The sequence below is a fragment of the Corapipo altera genome, unplaced genomic scaffold (assembly GCF_003945725.1).
Source record: "Corapipo altera isolate COAL_440 unplaced genomic scaffold, ASM394572v1 67, whole genome shotgun sequence".
NCBI lineage: Eukaryota > Metazoa > Chordata > Aves > Passeriformes > Pipridae > Corapipo > Corapipo altera.
In genome coordinates this window covers 9,128,328-9,148,359 of record NW_020884906.1, presented here as the reverse complement: position 1 = coordinate 9,148,359, position 20,032 = coordinate 9,128,328, and the positions used below count along the sequence as shown (strand labels likewise).

Here is a 20,032-nt window from a genome sequence, read left to right as displayed (position 1 = left end):
CTCATGGCACACCAAGGACACAAACAGGTGGGTGCTGTGAAACCACTGCACATCAAAACACAGCAGTGGCTCTGGCATCATGCAAAGCTGACAGCCAGTTCCCAGGAGAACCCCCTCTCAATCCCCCTTCTTTTCTCCTTGGCCCTGCTCACTGCCTGCCCTTCCTCACCTTGGAGGTATCCCAGCTCTGGGAAGAGATGCCCTGTGGCTATTCTACCTGTGACTCACTTAAAACCAAACCATTATCTGTAATTCCATCCCTGTATTTGCCTCTCCTTCAGCTGTTCCGATGACACAACATGGATTATAACCATGATCTGCGAATCTTTACGTGTTTGCTGCAGGTTTGAGAGGAAGATGCCCCTGTAGCTGCCCAGTCTGGATATGTTCACTGCTGCCCTACCAAGGTGTCAGCACTCCAGAGAGACACTGGGGATGTGATCCCCTAGCACCAGGGACCATTGCAAGCTGCTCCCAGCTTTCATTCATGTCCAAACACTGGATAGAATGTGGATGTGGGGCCAGGTCCTTCTCCCCACACCATGCCGGTCCAGAAGGACTGTAGGGCTGGTGAGCTGGGACATGCCATGGCAGGTGCAGGATCCCACAATTTCTGCTCTTGACTGTAATAATCATAAGCCTGAAGCGGATTAATTCTCCTTCCCCATCCTTAACAAAGGACCCCTTTCCCTGGGCTCCCTGGCCTGGCCCTGCCTTCCCACAGCACACACATTTAGCCTATTAGGATCTCTGCTGATTGCTTTCTTTCATTCCTCTCGTACTTTTCACTTCAGAAAATGGACTGGTAATACTTCTTTTATCAAAGAATTATGGGATTTAGGATCCAGATCTTACAAAGAGACTTTTGATAGCTGCTGGTAATCAAATCCCAATCGGCAGACACTTCTCTGCACCCTGTTACCGGAGAGGAATAAAGGAAAGGGATTTTTGATGTTCTGTTTACTGAGCCTCTGGGAGATAGGATCGCTGGGCTATTTCATATTAGAAAAGGAAAGGAAAATAAAACAAGCAAGAAAAAAAAATGCAGACAAGGGAGGACAATATAGATATAGATAAAAAGAAAAGAAACAGGCTCTTATCATTTTCTTATTGGTTAAGGAGATTCCAAAGCCATTATAGAGGATTAGCAAAAAGGTTAATCTGCTTTAGCTGTTCACTTGTCAAAAGTGAATTTATAGGGTTTGAAAATCCTTCCCATGGTGAAACAAGAAAAAAAATCCCCTTTTCCCTCCCTTGCCTCTCCTTTCTGCATGTAGCACAAGGGAACAGGAGCGGGAGCATTGGTAACCCTAAAACAGGGGAGCACCCCCCTCTGCCTTGCCCCTGCCTGGGTGCTGGCACCTGTGGGAGCTCTGGTTTGGCAGTGCTTCTCCCCATTCCATCATCACCTCTGTGGGGTGGCCATGGTGTTCAGAGAACAGAGAATCAGGTCTGAGGGATGTGACCTCCTCGGCCTTACCTGGGACAAATCCTGGGCTGTTTCACTGAACCCCTGGCTGGATTTGGGCTTTCAAACTGGTTTCTACAGCAGAACAGAGATGGATGTTTCTGACAAATGTTGCCAAAAACTACAGGCTGGGTGCTCTCCATCCCTAAGTGCAGTTCTCGACCAGGGAGCCACATCTCAGCATCCCCCTGGCCACCCAGTGCAGCCACAGGTGCATCCCAGCCAGTTTTCCTGAGCTGCCTGTGACACTGGCTCATTCAGTGGCATCAGCAGTCGATGCCCGTCACTCACACCAGTGCCACTGTGAGAAACAACACAGGGTAAAAACAAGCCTTCAAAGTCAAAACCAAGAGGCACTTTCTGGATAGCTGAAATTCAGAGGGATGCATTAGTCAGGTGCTAAAACTATGATTAACAAAACCACAGAAATAATAGAGTCATGGAATGGTTTGGTTTGCAAGGTACCTTTAAAGTTCACCTCAAAATTGTGCCTATTAAAATAGTTTAACCCTGTGCCAACTGATAAAAAGAATGCAAATAAAATAATTTGGATTAGATGATAATTAACATCTAGTGTTATAATAAAACTGTTTCTCTCTCTCCAAAGGCCATTTCATCCCCCAGGAAGAAGTGGAGTCTCTCCACTGGGTGTTGGTGTTATTAGTGATTCTGCTGGTAGGGATGCTGGATACCAGAGAGGGTACTCACGGTGTAGCAGGAGGACTGTGGGGTACCAAACCTCCTCTTCTGCAATGAACCGCGATGGAATGAGAGAACTATTTCACCCTGATGCATTCCAGGTGGCATTTCAGAGATCTCACACCACCTCACACTGACCAAATCCCTCTGTGCTCGGCAGGCAGCACCACCTCCCTGGTTTTCAGCCATTCTGGGGTCTCTCGCTTTTAACAGACTATGGAAACAGTTTGGGATGATGGTGATGCTTTTCAACCCCTGGCACGCAGCCGGCGGTGGATCCAGCGTCGGGATGAAGGATTCAGCTTGGCGCGCATCCCTCCTCCCGAGCGGCGCTCCCGGGAGCCCCGCGGTGCCCGGCGGAGCCCGGCGGGCCGGGGGGCAGCGCTAGGGGGGGCCGCTGAGCCCGGCGGAGCCCGCCCGAGCTCCAGAGAGCTCTATGGTCTGTGGTGCCGGCGCTCCCGGCCATGGGAGCGGAGCGGGAGGCGCGGGCCTGCGCCGCCTTCTACGGGACGCTGGGCATCGCCCCGCCGGTGCTGTCCTGCCTGCGCTGCCTGCGCCAATTCGCGGGGTAAGACCGCGGGCCCTGGGGAGGGAGCTCCCGGTATCCCCCCGGTTGCGGGTCCGTCGGGGTACCCCCGGTGTGGAGCCCCCGCATCGCCCGGCGCGGATCTCGGCATCCCCCCGAGCATCCCCCCGAGCATCCCCCCGGCGCGGGCCGGCAGGGAGGGAGCGTGAGAGGGTCGGTACCCAGCAAGGGGTTCGAGCCACCCCCACATGTCCCCAATCCCTTCCAGCCTGCTCTGTAGCAGCAGGGCAGCAGTCTTTAGGATTTTTCATGTCCTTCTGCACCGCCCGCCCCGCCCCACAAAGGGTTTGCAGGCTCTAACCTTTGAGGAGTTCGTGTCGTTTCCCTCACGCGATCCCCCCTTCCCCCCAGTGCAATGCTGAGTGCAGCTGGAAGAGAGGAGCCTCGCAAGATGGGCCACTCCAACCCTGACACCTAACAAGCTGAGGCACCCCGACCCCAATCCAAATCAAGCTGAGGCACCCCGACCCCAATCCACACTGAGCTGGAACATTCCCACCCTAGACCCCACCGAGCCAGGGTATCCCCCGCACTACAACCTCCACCGGGCCAGGGTATCCTCACCCCATGCCTGTGCTGTTCCAGGAGTACTGCCAAGAGATGCAAAGAGAAGCACCTGGAGGAGGCTCTGCTGCTGACACGGGTGCTGAGCGAGGGTCTGCAAGCACTGGGTGAGGCAGAGGCACGACCCCTGCTCCGCTGCATCCTGGCTTTCCAGATGGAGGCAACCAGCAGCTCCAGCTCCTTCCAGAAACTGGAACAGGTCTGTAACGCAACCAGCTCGGCTGCAACTTCAGAGCAACTATTGACCAGAAGTGCAAGGTCTCACCCTGTTCTCCCTGGCTCTGGCACGGCTCTGGAGCAGAGCATCCTTACTGGAGATGCTGCAGGCTCTCCTGGTGTCTCAGTGGCTGACTTGGGGTGTCTCCCAGCAGATGGTGACCCAGCTGGCAGTGGGAAAGGAAGCTCTCCTGGCCCAGGAGGTGGGCATGCTGCTGGCCAGCCTGACTCTGCAGGGAGAGGTGAGAGAACCCCAGCTGTGCGGTGGCACTGACTTTCACAGGGGATTGGGTGGAGACTGTGTGTGACAGGGACCTCCTGGTTGGGGTTGCTCGGGGTCCTTCGCTTCACTTCCCACCATTCCGGGGATTTGCCCTTGGTTGCAGCTGGCAACATGTGGCTGCCCATCACACCAGCCCTCTGCTCATCCCTGGGGCAGCTTCTGGCACAGGCAGGACCCTCCTGTCCAAGGCACTGAGCCTCAGCATGTCATCAGGTGGGACAAGCTGTCCTTCTTCCCCTACAGGTGCTGTCTCCTGGGGATCTTCAGTCAGGTCAGTCTCTGTTCCTTCCCCTCTGGGAGCTTCTCCACCCCACACCACCAGTGCATGGGACATCTCTTGCCCACGCAGACTGGGTCCTCTGCACTCATGGGAGGGGGAGTGGGGATCAATCACATATGTGGGATCTCTGCAGAGGTCCCAACAGCACCAAATTCTCTGCCCACTCACCTGGGACAGCTGAAAACCAGGCAAGCCAAAGCATCCCCAGCATCCCAGCCCCATTCCCACCTCACTTACCAGCACCACAGCCCTTGGCTGAGCTGGGGGAGCAGGGCTGGCTGTGAGCACAGTGCGGGGATGGCACCGATGGTGTCCCCTTGCCCGCAGTGTGCATGTTCCTGGAGGAGAGCAGCCTGGGACGGCAGCACTGGCGGGAGAACCTGGCCCTGCTGCTGCAGCGCCTGGCCAGCACCCTGCGCTGGGTGCTGCAGAGCCAGCCCACACCCAGCAGCACCTGGGGCTACCTGGGCATCAAGGTAAGAGCTGGATTTCGGAGCAGGAGAAGGATCAGTACCTGCAAGGACTGGCTGGGCACTGGCAGCAGTGTCCAGGAGGGGTGTAACACATCGAGCCTCTTTAAATGGCCATTCCTGGGACATCACTGCTTTTTCAGAGGTGAGGGATACTGATGGCCATCCCTGTGGCACCCATCCCTTCTGCTCCTCCAGGCTTGCCTCCAGCTCTTCCAGGCGCTGCCAAAGGACGTGGCCCCCCTGGTGTGGAGCGCAGCAGGGAAGAGTGAGACCCTGCAGAGCCTCTTGGGACTGCTGCTGGAGGTGGCCTGGGGGAAGGTGAGTAAGGCTTTGAGAGGGATAGGGCTGCCTGTCCCAAGGAGCAGAGCAATGCCATCCTTCCTAGGTGCTTTCCCCATTCTCCTCCCCAAGGGAAGCCTGCAGAGGCAGCCTGGTGTCTGGCATGTCCGAGGGACCTTGTGTAGCTGCCTGCAGGAGCATGGAGGAGGCAGTTAAATGGGGTTTGGTTTTAAATGGTGGTTTGAGTTGTGCCTTTGCCTCCCCTGCGAGTCCAGGCCCCAAACAAGGACACGAGGCTGCTGGCAGGCACAGCCCTGAGCATGCTGGTGAACACGGCCCCACAGCCCCAGCGTGGGACCAGCGCCACACTGACCCTGTTCCAGCTCCCCAGCCAAGGTGGGTGCTCCATCCCGAGCTGGGAATGGCCTCTGGCAATGGGTGACAAGAGTGTTTGGGTGTGAGGGGACAGAGGCTGGTGTCAAGCCGGACTCTGTTGCTGTGTCTGTCTCTCGGGGTCTGGGAGTCCCAGCTGCCTCGGGCCACCTCCCATGGCCACTCTGGGATGAGCCAGGGTGGTTGCTCTCAGAGCAGCATTTGGCTTTGCCACCTTCCTGCCATCCAATGCAGCCATTTTCCATCAGGCACTGGGGAGCTGAAGTTTGGGGAGCTGGCGGTGGAAGTCCCCCATGTCCTGGAACCAGATGGGCTGGAGAAGCTGGTGCTCACCAGAGGTTTGCTGACATGCTGCAAGACAGACATCCTCAGCTGCCAGCTGGAGGGCTTCCCTCACAAGGTAGGAGAGCTCAAACCCAGCAACCAGGGCTCGAAAGAGCCCTTGGAGAGAGCTGGCAGCCTCTGACGGGGGCTGTGGATCCCTCGAAGACACAGCCAGGCTGCAGCGCTCCACACCAGCAGCTCTGTGCATCCCATTGAGCACAGTGAGTTAGCCAGGAACTTGCTTTTTCTAAAGACATCTGAGCAGAGATTTCCCTCTCCTGAGGGGCTGAGAAGCCAAGCACTGCCAAAAGTAGCCCCTGCACAAGCAAAGCTGTGTTTCACCCCATGGTCCCACAGGATACACCCAGAGCTGCCCCTGTGGAGCACAGCCTCCAGCCCTGCCCATCTCCAGCCTCTCCCAAGTCCTCAGGAGCTGAGGACTTTCAGACAGGGACTGAAAGTGAGCAATAAGCTGCTGAAAGAGCAGGAGAACCAGGCAGCACTCTCCTTACCTGTCTCACAGCAGGGTTTTCTCACCCTGGAAAGCCTGTGCCTGCACCTGCCTATTCCCTGAGCCACTGTGCTCCCACAGGCCTGTCTGCTGCTGGACGTGGTCTTTCCTGCTGTATGTACCCTCACCAAGGAGCAGAAGGACTGCCACTACTACTGCTTCCAAGGTAGGAGGTGAACCTCCTTGCCACAGTGGGGAGGTCTGTAAGGTTCCCTGTGCTTGTGGTGCATAGAGCTCCCATGTGCTTTGTCTTCTCCCTGAGAAGATGCTTTTCTGGATCTTGGTAGCTGGTTTGGAAACTGCTATTAATTTCTGCTCCAGCCCCAAGGACACTAACCCTCTGGGGCTCTCATGTACCTAACAGAGGAACTGCTGCCCCTGCACACGGAGTCCTTAAGCCCCCAGCCCATTGCCGGCTCTGCCGCAGGCGAGTCTGGGGGCAGGGGCTGCAGCAGAGCTCTCTGCTTTGGCAGCCTGTGCCCTGTGGCTGCAGCGCCTGAGGGAGAGCCTTCCTGCCATCTGGCACCTGACGGGGACCCGCATCCTGGCCCAGGACACCGAGCTGCTCCAGCAGGTCACACAGCTGCTGTGGGACAACGCTGAGACCCCGGTAAGGCCAGGGTGCCAAAGGGCCATACCATGGCAGCCAGGAACAGCTCTTCCTTCAGCCCCAGCCCATAGCCACCCCTGGCTGTTTCAGCTGAATACACCCCCTGGCCTGTAGCTGCCAGGGCAGGGGCACCCACTCTGCTGAGGGCGTGGCACTTGTCACACACAGGCTCTGCAGGGCCATGTCCCAGTGTTTCACCCACCCTAGAGCAGCACACACCAGCACAGTCCCAGCCTGTCCACACTGCTGGCTCATTGCCTGCCATCCCCATATCCCCAGCTCCTAATCCCAGGGTTACCAGCCAGTACTGAAAGTCCACAGCCACGGAAAATCAAGACAGGAGAGGGAGCCCACCTTAACCCCTCCTGTTTGCTGTCCTTCTGCAGGTGGAAGGGGTGTCTGAGTTCATCCACAGCTCCTTCCGACTGCTCCTGGAGATCTACCACCTTGAGTGCCAGCACTTCCAGGATCAGGAGAGATCCCTCTACCGTCAGATGCTGCAGAGGGTGGTTTCAATACCATGGCAGATTAAAGCAAGATATGTGCCCCTGTGTGCCATCATCCCCTACATGGGCAGCCAGGAGGTAGGAAAGGTGGGGGAACAGGGAGGCTTGGTCGCAGCTGGCACTGCTGCCAAGGAGGCACAGCCTCTGTCCATTGCCTGTCACCTTCCACCCAGCTCAGCCATGTGAGCAGGCAGCCTTCCCACCCAAGGGGGCTGTTTTAGCATCACCCAAGACACGGTATCCCTTGGGTAGTGAACTACAGCAGTGCATCCCTGGAGAGTGCCAGTGGGAAGGGAAGCTTTGCCTGTTGGTGCCCACCTAAAGCTGACCAAAAGCAGCTTGAGGTGGTCAGTGCCACAGTGCAGTGTGGTCTGTACCCAGATCCGTCCCTGCCATATGCAGCTCTCAATCTGACAGGGAGATGAGGGTCACCTGCCTTTCTCCCAGGTGCTGGATGCCTACCCGGACCTCCCACAGCACCTCCTGAGCTGCCTCTCCACCAACCACCTGTGTCCTGCCGCTGCCGAGGTCTACAAGGTGCTGGTGCGGCAGCAGCTCAGCGAGTGGCAGGATGGGCAGCGGGGCACAGAGGCGGCTCTGGCGGAGCACTGGGCACTGTGCTGGCTACCCCTGCTCTCCCAGGCCCTCCGCTCCCCCCTGCCCATCCTGCAGAGCAACGCTGCCAACCACCTCCTCACCTGGACCCTCCGGCAGCTCCCAGCCACCCAGGCACCACTGGCCATCCAGTTTGGTGGCCAGGACACGGCATCACTTCGGGCTTGGGTCTCACTGCTGAAGGCACAGAAGAGCGTGGCAGGGGCCCTGCCGCTGCAGGACGAGGCTCTGGAGCGGCTCTCCTGCTGCCTGGGAGCCCGCGAGGAGGGCATTCGGCTGGCAGCACTGGGCCTCCTCTGCTGCAGCCCCAGCACCAACCAGCCCCTCTCAAGCACTGAGATGCAGCTGCTGCGGGAGTTCCTGCCCCTCAACCTCAACTGCGACTCCTCCTCGTTCCGGCAGCTGCTGCAGGCAGCGGTGAGGAAGGCACTGGTCCGGCTGCGGGACAGCTCACTGGCACAGCTGCGGGGGAAGGTACCACGAGGCACTGAGCCAGGCCAGGGAGCTGGGCAGCTCAACCAGGCAGTAGGTGAGGCAGCCACCCAGCACCTCCACCACAGCCCCAGGGGATCCACAGGTGGGTGCCCAGCCCAGCATCCCTCACTGCTGTGTTCTCTGCCTGCAGCCTTCGTGGAGTGGCTGCTGCAGCTCAGCATCACCTCACTCAGCCCGGGCTCCAACTACCAGAGGAAGAAGACGGCTCTGCTCCTCCTGAGTGCTGTTTTGGAGACCTGTACAGACACCTGGAGCCCTGACAGGAAGAAAGGCCAGCCCCCACGTGAGTATAAGAAACCTGCCTGGAGTATCACCCCTGGGCTGCAGGGGTGATCCCTGATGATCCCATCCCACTGCCCCATGTCCTCACCACAGGGACCATGGCCACACTGCTGAGCTACGCCAAGCAGAGAGGCTGCTGGGACTTCTTCTCCCAGCCCAATTTGTTGGCACTGCTGAGCTACTTGCAGGACAGCACTAACGAGGTGAGCCTGCTAAAGACAAGGAGAGGTCATAAAGATGCCTGCCTTGGCCTCAAGCAGGCTCAGAGGGGAAACCAACCATGCTTCCCCTTCTCCCATGTCCCACTTTCCCCCCACCTCTTCTCTGTCCTGGCAGATCAGAGACTTGGCCTCGGAGCTGCTTGTCCGCTACTTCCCTGCTACATTCCCTGAGCCCATCGCCCTGGCACTCTTCCAGCTGGCCCAGGACACCCTGGGCAGCCCCCGAGTGCAGGAGGCTGAAGCTGGAGCCGTGCTGATGAAGACCATCCTGCAGAAGTACGAGCTTCTGGCCCCTCCCTCCCTCTCCCTGTGGTGGCACAGGACGCCCGAGAGTGCACTGGCAGCACTGGTGCCTCACTAGTTTGTTTTTATATCTCAGGGCAGCGATGGCTGGCATTTGCAACAGCCTTGCAGTGGGGAGGGTTGGGGCACGGGAGCCTGCAGCAGGGGAGGAAGGAACCTCATGGCACAAAATGAGCAGGAGACTCCCTGGTCCTCACAGCAGTGTCTGCCTCTTGCCCCAGGTCAGACAGTGGCACCATGAAGAGCCTGGCCCTGGAGGCTGAAGCAGCCCTGACGCTGCCCAACCGAGGGCTGTGCTTCGCCCAGCACCTTCTCCACCTGCTGCAAGCCCAGTACACGGTGGCACGTCAGGACCTGCTGCGGGCAGCGGCCACCGCACCCATGCACGGTATGGCCCAGCCTGGCAGGGCAGTGAGCAGCTCCTGCAGCAGCTCCCCAGGAATTAGAGCTGGCAGGAATTGCACAGGCAGGACTGCGGCCACATGTGCTGGTGCCACATCCTTGCCTCAGTTTCCCTGTATTGCCACTACCCCTGTCCAACATGCCCCTCACCCAGGGCCCTGTTCTTGCCCCTGCCCGTGAGCCACATCAACCACAGGCTCAGGCAGGAGAGCCAGGGCTGTGCTGGCACCACAGTGACCAGAGGTGGGTGTCCTGCAGGAGCCATTGCAGCCCTGCGGAGGTGCCTGCTCCAGGTGCCAGAGGTGGCCGTCTCCATGCAGGCAGCAGAGTTGGCTCAGAGCTGGCAGGAGCTCCTCACCCGCCTCGTGACCACAGTGAGAGACGTCACCTCCTTCCTCCTGGGTGCTCTGCAGAGCCAGCAAGGCCCTGGCGCCAACGAGCAAGGTGAGCATGTCCCCATGGGGGGAACCAGCCCTGGGAACTACTGACACCTCCATCACAGCCTTTCCTGACCCAGCAGCCCTCCAACCTGGGTGGATGCAGTTGCTTTGGGCTCAGTGTCTCTAGCAGGGGACAGTGCTGGGGTTGGGCACAGAATGTTGGCTAGGGAGTGAAGTCCAAAACAGGACACCTGGGCAAGGATGCTCCAGGTGTTGGGAAGAGGATCCTGGAAGCTGCAGAGCATGCCTGGCTTTGGATCCCTTTCTTAACTGCATGTAGAGGCAAAAGCCTTCCAGAAGCAGCAAGGCACCTGCAAGATGGAAGCAGCTGGAAGAGCAGTGGGCAAAGGGCAGCTGCAGTCCTGAGTGGGGCACATGGCAGGGATCTGAACCCCAGCAGCACCCCCTCCTGCTGACCCACACCACCCTGCTCAGACAAGGTTTTCCCTTTTGCAGCTGCTGCCCCATCATTTGCAGAGATGGGGAATGCCATCGGCTCCCTCATCATGCTGGGGAAGGACCAGGGGCAGGAGGAAGAGGAGGGGGACTCAATCCTCCTGTCAGAGGAGCACAGCCTGATCCTGACATGCTGCTGGGTGTCAGTGAAGGTAGGGATCCCTCCTCATGGTAGTGGGAGAGGGGCAGCCTGGCATGGTGCTCACCATCCTGCCCACCCCAGCTGCTCTTCACCTCCCCTTGGGGCATTCACCCTTGCTGGGGATAAACACGAGGGAACCTGTCCTTACCTCAGAGCTCTCACACACATCCTCACCCCTTCCAGGGAAGATGCAATCAGCAGCCTTCCTAAAAGCACCTCCCCTCCCTGCCTGTGCTTATGAAGCCCAGCTGGTTCCCAGACACTGACAGCCCCCAGTTGTGGCAAAACTGGGCTTCCCAGGTTGCAGCCCTGCAGCTGCCCATCCCAGCTCCTTTCTGACAGCCTCACAGCTTATCCTCCTCTATGCCAGTCTTGCTGACCTTCCTCTTCTTCCCAGGAGATTGGGCTGCTCCTGGGGGGCCTGGCTGAGCTGCTGCTGGCCCCAGCACTGCCTGCCGATTTGGGCCCCCTGCTGCCACTCCCCACCCTGCACATGGCCACCAGGGTGTTCCAGGAAATCCTGCTGCGGTGCCGGCACTGGGTAAGAGCATGTCCTGACCTCTTGCCTGCCCCTTCAGCTCTGTCCCTGCTCTGGCCTCGCTGGTGTGGAGGGAGGGCGAGTGGAGCAGAGCAGTGTCTGCTCCAGGGCAGGACATGGGGACAACTGGAAGCCTCTGGCTGGGATCCCGGTGCCAAACCCTGTCATATCCCCACACCATCATGTCTGCTTGCTTTCTCCTTCCCCTTTGCAAAGAGGTTTTTGGGGCTGTGAGGGGCTGGTGGGTGCAGCCTTTGGGGTGCAGAGCCCTGACACTGCTGTGCCCCAGGGAGCAGTGGAGGGCTGCAGCATGGGCTTCACCAAGTTCTGTGCTGCTCTGCTGAACCACCCGGATGCGGAGCTGCAGGCCATCCCCCGGGCCATGCTGGAGCAGGTACTGTGCTCATTGTGCCCCTTGATTCCCCCATGCCCCAGGGAGCCCCGGGGTTGTTTCCCTGTGTCCTCACTCCCTGGGGCAATCACCCTTCTGGCAGCCAAGATGCTGGTGCTGGGCACTGCAGGGCAGCCGCAGGCTCCATGCAGTGGGTTTCCAGCCATGTGTCAGTGGGTTTTGTTTCTCTGCCAGGGCTTGGAGGCGCTGAGCGGGCCCCGCAGCAGCTCGATCACGCGCCGTGCCGCCGGCTTCCCCATGCTCTTCCTCTGCATCGTCAGCGGGGAGGCGCAAGCACGGCCACTGCTGACCCGCTGCATCCAGACACTGCTGGCCTTGGCCACCACGGCACTGCCACAGGACTGGGACCAGACCCTCGACCTCCCACAGGTGGGTGTGGGGCTCCTGGCTGCTGGAGCCTGTTGGGGACAGGGTGATCTGCACGAGCTCCCCTGAAGGGAGCCACGCTGGATATCCAGTGCTGGTGTGGAGACCTCAGAGTGAGCAAAAACCCAAAGTCCTGCCTGTGCTGCCCAGCCCAGCAGCCCGAGAGCTGCTGGCCCCTTGGCTCCCCTGTCTTTTCCCACCATCTTTTCTTCCTGTGGAAGCACAAACGCCCTCCCTGCCCAGTGATGCTGATCCCTGCACTCTCCTCAGGTGTGTGCCCTTCATGTGCTGCAGACGCTGGTGCGTGGCACAGGGCTGGGCGGGGCGGTGCTGTGCCACGCCACACCCATGATGGCCCTGGCGCTGCGGGGCTTGGGCTCGCCGTGCTGGGCCATGAGGAACGCGGCCATCCAGCTCTTCAGTGAGTACTGACAGGGAGAGATCCCCACAGGCCCGGGTTCGGAGCCTGGCTGGAGTGAAGTGCAAGGGGTCGGGCAGGGTTGGATGGGACCTGACACTGCATTCTCTGTCCTTGCAGGTGCCGTCACGTCCCGGCTGCTGGGGCAGCCACGGAGCCACGGGGAGGGCTGCCCGGCGGAGGGTGTGAGCCTGCCTGCCTTCCTCGGGCAGCACCCAAAGCTGGGTGCTGTGCTGCTGGATGAGCTCAGGGTGGCCACAACGCCCATGCCAGGGGGGCCCCATCTGCACCCCGCGCTCCACGCCATCCTCACCCTCCTGGCCCAGCTGCATCCTGGTGCTGATGGTTCCGGCAGGTAGGGGGGCAGTGGGGATGCTCTGCCTCAGCCAAGGGCTCCTACAGTGGGAGGGGGTCCTGTGGTGCTGGGGATGGCCCTGGCTCTCAGGGGGTTTTGCTCTGACTAGAGCATCACCACACAGTTCCTTTTTGCTCCACAGCCTCTCTGCTCCCTTTCTGGGGCCACTGCTGGGACTGGCAGAGAGCCCCATCTATGCCGTGCGAGCGATGGCTGCCAAGGCCCTGGTGCCCGTTGTCCCACCGCCCCGGTGCTGTGGGCTCCTCCTGCAGCTCGCCCGGCAGCTCCCCACAGCACCCGGACAGATCCGCTCGCACAACGCTGTCCATGGGCACCTGCTGCAGATGCGGGCACTGCTGGCCTCTGCCACGGGCACCAGGGGGTGAGTGGTGCCAGGCTATCCCCCCACCTGCAACCCCTGTGGTCACTGCATGCCAAGACACAGCTTTTTGGCCACAGAAGGGCGGCCAGCCCGGCGCTGTGCCCGTGGTAAGGCCGTGTCTCCCCGCAGGCTGTCGGCCGAGGCGCTGCGCCCCGTGGCTCTGCAGCTGGAGGCGCGGGGCTGGCTGCTCACCCCTGCCCAGCGCTGCCCGCTCGTCCGTGCCGCCTTCCTCCAGGTCCTCGCCCTCCTCCCTGCATCCTTCAGCCCCAGCTTCGCCCAGCACATCTGTGACTCCATCAGCACCGAGCTGGGCAGCCTCTTGCTGGGGGGAAAGCCAGGCCGTGCTGAGCCACAGGTACCGCTGCCTGCCAGGAAAATCACGGCCATGGCTGGACTGGCAGTGGGCCTGGGCGGGGAGCAAGGACCCAAGACTGAGCACTGGGAGAGGAATCCTGTTTTTTTTCTGCAGGTTGGCTTGGCCATTCTCCACCAAACCATGGCCCACTTCATGTGCAGCGAGGCAGCTCAGCTGGCAGACAGCAAGCGGATTGCTGCTGTCTGCTCCCTTGTCCAGCAGCCCAGTCCTGATGTCCAGCTTGCCATCCTGAGCTGGGTGGTCGCCAGGGAGGGAGGAACATGCAAGGAGCTGGAGAAGGCTCTCAGGCTGACATTGCTGGTATGACAAGGCTCAAAAAGTCACCAAGTAAAGCAGGGGGTCCCCAGCACACCACACAGATGGGATCCCTGAGAAGCACAGTGTTCTCCAAGCCGAGGGTGTGTGGGTGTGGGGCACTTGCCTGGTTGACACCCTGCAGTGCTGGGACCACTAACCATGTACCTTCTTTCCCGTTGTCAACTAGGAGAGCTTGCGGTCGGTGCTGCGAGAGAGAAGGGACAAAGAGTTCCTGAGACTGTACCTTGAGGCTTTGCTGCATCTTTACAGAGATCCCTCATCATGGTCTCAGGAAGCTTCCCACAGACTCCAGGGCTCCTGGGCAGCATGCCTGGAGATGCTTCTGCACATGGTGGAGGCTGAGCATCCTGGCCCCGACCTCCTCTTCCAGGCGCTGTGTGCTGCCAGCCTGCTGCTCGCCCACTGGTAGGTCCCTGCTGCTGCCGGGGAGCTGCCTGACTCACCCAGCAGATCCTTAGTCCTTGCTGGAAACAGAGCCATGACTTCTCCTATAAATCACAGCTTTGCACCTGGGTCCTGCGATCTCAGCGCCGCGGTGGACTTTGGTCCCCGGGACGGAGCGGGAAGGTGTGCCTGAATTCCCTCTCCTTCCCTGGCCTCCGGCAGGTTCGGGGACGAGGACGGCCCGCTGGTGGAGCGCTGGTGCGCGGCGCTGGAGGACTGCAGCCGGCCTGCTTCGTGCGAGGTGCTGCGGCTGGCGGCCGCCCGCTCCCTGCAGACGGCGGGGGCCGCTGTGGTGCGGCGGTCCCTGCGAGCTGCCCGGCCCTCGCTCGTCCCCGTGGCTCTGCGGTAGGTCCCCGAGCCCATCCCCGCGGACGGCTGCACTTACAGGAGCGGTGCTGCCCCGTGGCCGCAGCACGTTCCCAGCAGCACTGCTCCCTGCAGCCCCAGCGTGCTGCAGGTTAATTGACTCTGCAAAAGGTGTCCCCTGCAAAACACTCATTGAAGAAAACCCCACTCGTTCAAAAATCACTGGCAGCCAAGAGCTTGCAGCCTACAAAAAAATACCTGGTTGGCATTTTAATAGAAGCAGCCAGTCCCTTATGAGCAGCAGATGACACTGCTGGGTCCCTCAGTTCCCAACATGGTCCCTGCCCTCCCAGGCTGCAAGTTCTTGAGTGCTGGTTGTGCTTTTCACAGTCCAGGAGAAAAGTCCTTCAGGGACTCACAGAGACTGAGTGCTTCCCTCCCCTTCAGGCAGGCTGCAATACTTTGTGTGCAGTGTCCTTCCCTTCTCTCTTCCCTTTCCCCAGGCTGATAAACATGGCCATTCCCCTTCTGCAAGATGAGGAGCGGGAGGTCAGGCACGAGGCCTCAGGTTTTGCCAGCCTGCTGCAGCAGAACCCCAGGGAGCCACTCCGAGATGGATGCACCTTTGTGCAGGACAATGTGGGGCTCCAGAGCCTCCTGCAGCTCCTTCTGGGAGAATTCAGGGAGCACCCTGACACCTTCAATTCACTGCTGCAGCACCTCCCCATCCTAGATATCAGGAGCATTGTGGAGGAGCTGGAGGCCAACAAGTGAGCTGTGGGCTGGTACGAAGGAGTGTGGGGTACCCTGGAGCCAACCTTCACTCATGCCTTGGCTTTCCCTGCAGAGCTGCCAGCCTGTACAAGGAGGATGAACCCAATGTTTTTGCAGAGCCAGCCATCCTGGCACAGCAGCTGCTGCCTGTCCTGATGCAGCTCCTGGAGAAGGTGCCTGCTGGCAGCCCACTCCATGCCTCAGCTCTGCACTGGCTGGAAGCCACAGGCCCCGGTGTGCTGCAGGAACTGCAGTACTGCAAGCACTGCTGGAGCCAAGGTATGGCAAGTGTGGAGCCCCCAGGACGAGTGAGCTGGTGTCCCCATCCCCAGGCCAGCTCTTCCCTGAGAGACCCCACCTTGCTCACGGCTCCTTCACCCTCTCTCTCCTCAGGGACTGGTGCCCACTGGGGGATGAAGGTGCTGGGCTGTGCCAAACTCCACACAGCTGTGGCTGTCCTGCTGGTGAGGGCCCGGCTGGTACAGGTGCTGCAGGTACTGGGGGAAGGTGCCACTGCTGTACCAGGGGTGGACTGTGGCACCCAGGAGCTGGAGCAGGAGCTGGAGCTGGTGCAGGGGCTGCTGGTGCAGCATGGGCTGGCCCCTGTGTCCAATCAGGGCAATGCACCAGGAGAGGTGGGACCACCATCTGGGACTGCCTGACACCTCCTGGCATGCAGTGGTGTGACACGAGATCCTGCAGTCACATCCCTCTCTTTGCTGGATGCTCTCTGGCCACCAGCCAGGCCTATGGGTTCGGTGGTTTAACTCAGGGGAATCACACACAGTGGGGGACACACTTGCTTTGTTCCCACTGTTTTCTAACTGTCCACCTGAGGACTCCAGGGCAGCATCACCTTGGCCTGTGCCCATGGCATCCCTGCCCTTGGCTCTGGCTGGCAAGGAAGGCCTCGCATGCTGGAGCCCTCACATCCGCTCGTGCTCCTCAACTCCCACCTCCTGTTTTTTTAACCAGTGTTTTTGTCCATGGCTGACCTGGGATTTCATCCCAAATAAAGAGGCCAAGAACATTCCCAGTGTTGAAGCCTTTTAATTTCCCTGCCCAGGAGGATGTTGTGAGAGGGAGCTGTAACAGGCAGCAGGAGCCAAACACATCTTGGGGCAGCAAACAGGCAACAGCCATTGGCTACAGTGAGGGAACCTCAAATCCTAAACCCCCCCTCAAGCCCCCAGCCCCACAGGCCACCCTGGCTCATGGTCATAGGCAGCTGATGGGTAGGTGACAACCCAATGCCTGGCTGAACCCTCCTCATTCCATTCCACAGAGAGCTGGGCAACTGACAGTCCTCTGCAGGCACTGGGACTGCCCAGGGCCACAGTCCCCACTGTGGGGACAGAGACAGTCTGTTCCTCCTGGGGATGGGTGCTGGTTGCCACCCTGCAGCCAGAGTCCCATTGGATGAGGCTGGGGCAGCTATTCCATGAGCTGCCCTCTCCTTCCCACCTCCAGACCTGGGGCTGTCCCCACCTTGGGCTCCCTCCTCCCTTGGCCAGCCTGGCAAGAGCCAGTCCTGCCACGGCCCATCCTCCCACCACAGGCTGTGGTGCTACAGGCCAAGGCTGGACCAGGGACCCCACCAGTGAGGTCACGTCACGCTGAGTGAGGAAGGGCACCAGCACCACCCAGTTCAGCCTCGCTCCCTCCAGTGGGAGCTGCTGAGCCCCACAGCTGGAACTGGACACCCTCTGGCACCATCGCCCACATGCGGGTTTTGGGTGTCTCTGTTTAATTCCTGTCTGCAAACCACAGCACAAAGCTGAGTCACCCTGCCCAGCTCACCCAACATTCACTCCAGGGAGTGATCTCAGACGCTCCATCCTCATGTTGCTTGCCAATGGCAGCTGATTGCATGGCATGATGTCATGGCTGAGCATGACATCATGTCACTGCTGCAATCATCTTCTCACCCAGATTTAACCTCATTATGATGTTCTTCTACCATTAATCACCACACTTCAGCATTTCCCTTATTTTTAATCTTTATAAGAAGGATTTTCTTCCCATTCTTCAACAAAGTATTTAATGGTAAACACAGGGAGTCGGATCCAAGGGTGAGCAGTAAACCTGCAGAAGGGTGAAATTATAAAAGACACCACATTTTTATTTCATCCCCCCACCTCCCCAGCATGGAGTGGTGCCATAGAGAGACTCAGCTCACCTTCCCAGGGAGATCCTACACGAAGATGAGAGCGGGTGGGGAGCAGACACAACCCTCCTGCAGCCCCTCCTGTACCCACGAGCCCTGGCACCCCACCACGGAGGCAGCCACCCAAAATGTCCTGGAAGGGAAAACTATTGAGAACTGCCTGAGGGATATGTAAAGATGTTCTTTCATCTTCCCCCCAAAATTACCACCTACCTGGCTCCTTGCAGCCCATGTCCAGTGCAATGGGCACGGTGGTGGGACACGTCCCCCCAGCATTCCACACACACCTGCTTGTCCCTGTGCAGCCGGCGGCTCCAGCCTTGCCCACGGCAGGGGGGTCCCACCTGCGTCAGGCGGAAATAACCGCAGTAGCTGGGGACGGGGGAGCTGGGGAGTGGGGAAAGTAGGGGGAAAGAAAGAGGGGAAATGGTGGGAAAAACAGGGGGAATGGTGGTTGGAAAGCAGGGCAGAGGTTGGGGTTTCTTGATGGATCGGGGGTGTAAAGGGGATGTGGTTTTGGGGAGGCAAAGGGGCCATGGCTGGGGAGGTGAGAAGGGTATTGGCTCTGAGGGGGTGTAGAGAGGCCATGAGTTTAGGGGGTACAAAGGGGTCATGGTTTGGGGCAGCTGGATAATGGCTCTTTGAGGGTGGAGGGTGCAAAGGGGCCATAGCTTTGTATGCGGGTGCAGTGGGGCTATAGGTCTGCAGGGGGACAAAGGAACTAAGCTTTAGGGGGTGCAAACGGATCATGGTTTTAGAGGGATGCAAGGGGCCATGGAGGTGCAACGGGGCCATAGTTTTGGGTGGTGAAAAGATTAATGGCTAGGGGGTGCAAAAATGTCTTGGGTCTGAGGGTTGCGGAGGGGCCCCAAGCCCACACATACCCAGAGGGCTCCTCCAGCAGTGGCAGCCCAGCTCTTCGCCAGGGATCTCTGAAGTCCCAGCTGAAGGACTTGGGGAGTATCTTGGCTACCTCTGGCAGAAGAACAGCCGTGAGGGGCACGTGGATGATTAAAGACACCCCACGACAGGCAGCAGGGACAGCAGCACATGGGGTCAGCCACAGGAAAGGACACCAGGCATCCCACGTTACCTTTGGCCGTCCCGCAGGTTGGGTGCTCCCCCAGGCAGCCGCGGCGCTGCTTGAGGTCAGGACAGGGCTCCCCTCCGTGCCGGGGCGGGACGGTGACCTGGCGGCTGCGGGCCCTGCTGCCGACCCCACACGGGGAACTGCACCCGCTCCATGGCCCCCAGGGCCCCACCGAGCAGCCCACAGCTGCCAGGGGAGCAGGAGGGATGGAGGAGAGGGAAAAGAGAGAGCTTCAGTGCCATGAACAGAGGAGAGAGGAGCGCAGGAGGGATGCAGCACAGGGGAGGGGGAGAGGGGAGGAAAGACAAGGGCCAGGGTGACCCCAGCAGCCCCTCTCCTCTGACCCCCACCAGCACAGGGACATTGTGCGCCGCTTCCGCAGGATTTTATCCCTGTGCTGCATCGCGCTGAGCTGGGACCCCGCTAATCTCCCTGGAGATTAGGAAGGGCTGACTGTTGCAATTGTCCAGGGGGCCACAGCCGGCACCTGCCTGCCCGGGTTTGGATCCCCAGGGCAAGCTGGCTCCGCAATCCCAAGCCCACGATCGATCCCTGTTTGGCACCCCCAGCACAGCCCCCGGTCCCTATGTCCCTGTGCAAGGCACTGCCGGTGACAGTGGCAGGGGTGTTGCCAGGGTTTGTCCTGCTGGGTCCCACACTGACCACTCTGAGGCTTGCAAAGACAGCACCACTGTCAGCTGCAGACCAGAGGCTCCCCCTGTGGGCTCTCATTGTACTGGGACCAGCCAGACATTCAGTGTGGAAAAAAGGGGAAGATTCGGATATTGTTACAAATCCAGCCCAGCCGGCGCCCACAGGTGCACCCTGTTACCACTCAAAGCAGGGGCTAACAGGCACCAGCAAACACCCACCACTCAGAGCAGCAGCCCAGTCTGGTGTCCCCAGCCCCGGGCCTGGCCAGTGCCATGCCCTGTGCCACTCACCGGCGCGGCGGCACGTGGCGTGGTAGTCCTGGCAGCAGTCCCCTGTCCTCTGGCAGTAGGAGTCGCAGTAGCAGTGAGCCCGGCGGGCGCCGGGGGCCCAGCACACGTTGTTCCTGCCCGGGCAGCAGCGGTGCCGGCAGCTGCCCGTGGCACCCACCAGGCAGCTGGTGGCCAGCAGCCAGCCCCCCCAGAGCAGCAGGCCCTGCATAGCACCGGGACCCTGCAAGCCCAGAGGGATGGCTCTGCCCTGCACCTCCTGGATGCTGGATGAGGAGCGAGGGCTGCGCTGGTGGCGGGTTGGGATCTCCGGCCGTGCTGCACCGCCCCCGGGGCTGGGCGGGGGGACAAAGCTCGTTCCCTTCTGCTCCACCGCCCCTCACCATCCCAGCAGGGCAAGGACTTCACACAAGTACCCAGGATTACTAATAAAGCACAGTGCATGGAACAACACAACCCTGGCACTGCCTGGGAGCACATGTGAATGGTGCTTGGAGCTGATGCTCCCCCAGGAGCACCACCTTGGCACGATGGGGAACCCCGTCCCCCACCCACAGGGCGGGAGCTGCTCACTGCTCACTCAGCACTGCCCAGACA

The 20,032-nt window shown here is 59.9% G+C and overlaps 2 protein-coding genes across 2 annotated transcripts; one reads left to right on the top strand and one right to left on the bottom strand.

Annotated features, from left to right (window-relative positions):
* The first annotated feature begins 2,572 nt into the window (after positions 1-2,572).
* On the top strand, positions 2,573-16,269 carry LOC113951263 (thyroid adenoma-associated protein homolog). The gene is made up of 31 exons (XM_027652055.1): positions 2,573-2,735; positions 3,339-3,516; positions 3,689-3,775; positions 4,060-4,087; positions 4,424-4,572; positions 4,765-4,887; positions 5,124-5,244; positions 5,490-5,641; positions 6,158-6,242; positions 6,550-6,686; positions 7,073-7,270; positions 7,640-8,336; positions 8,433-8,585; positions 8,678-8,787; positions 8,921-9,081; positions 9,330-9,496; positions 9,769-9,954; positions 10,407-10,558; positions 10,946-11,089; positions 11,376-11,480; positions 11,673-11,867; positions 12,135-12,285; positions 12,403-12,637; positions 12,780-13,019; positions 13,149-13,374; positions 13,489-13,695; positions 13,880-14,118; positions 14,320-14,502; positions 14,967-15,233; positions 15,311-15,516; positions 15,631-16,269. The coding sequence occupies exons 1-31, from the start codon at positions 2,632-2,634 to the stop codon at positions 15,897-15,899; spliced, it is 5,655 nt and encodes a 1,884-aa protein (XP_027507856.1). The 5' UTR covers positions 2,573-2,631; the 3' UTR covers positions 15,900-16,269.
* Positions 16,270-16,271: 2 nt separating this feature from the next.
* On the bottom strand, positions 16,272-19,935 carry LOC113951266 (somatomedin-B and thrombospondin type-1 domain-containing protein-like). The gene is made up of 6 exons (XM_027652063.1): positions 19,439-19,935; positions 18,498-18,680; positions 18,289-18,379; positions 17,618-17,791; positions 17,417-17,537; positions 16,272-17,322 (listed from the first exon to the last, which is right to left on the bottom strand). Exons 1-5 carry the CDS (start codon positions 19,644-19,646, stop codon positions 17,432-17,434), a joined length of 762 nt encoding a protein of 253 aa, XP_027507864.1. The 5' UTR covers positions 19,647-19,935; the 3' UTR covers positions 16,272-17,322; positions 17,417-17,431.
* Between the last annotated feature and the right edge of the window lie 97 nt (positions 19,936-20,032).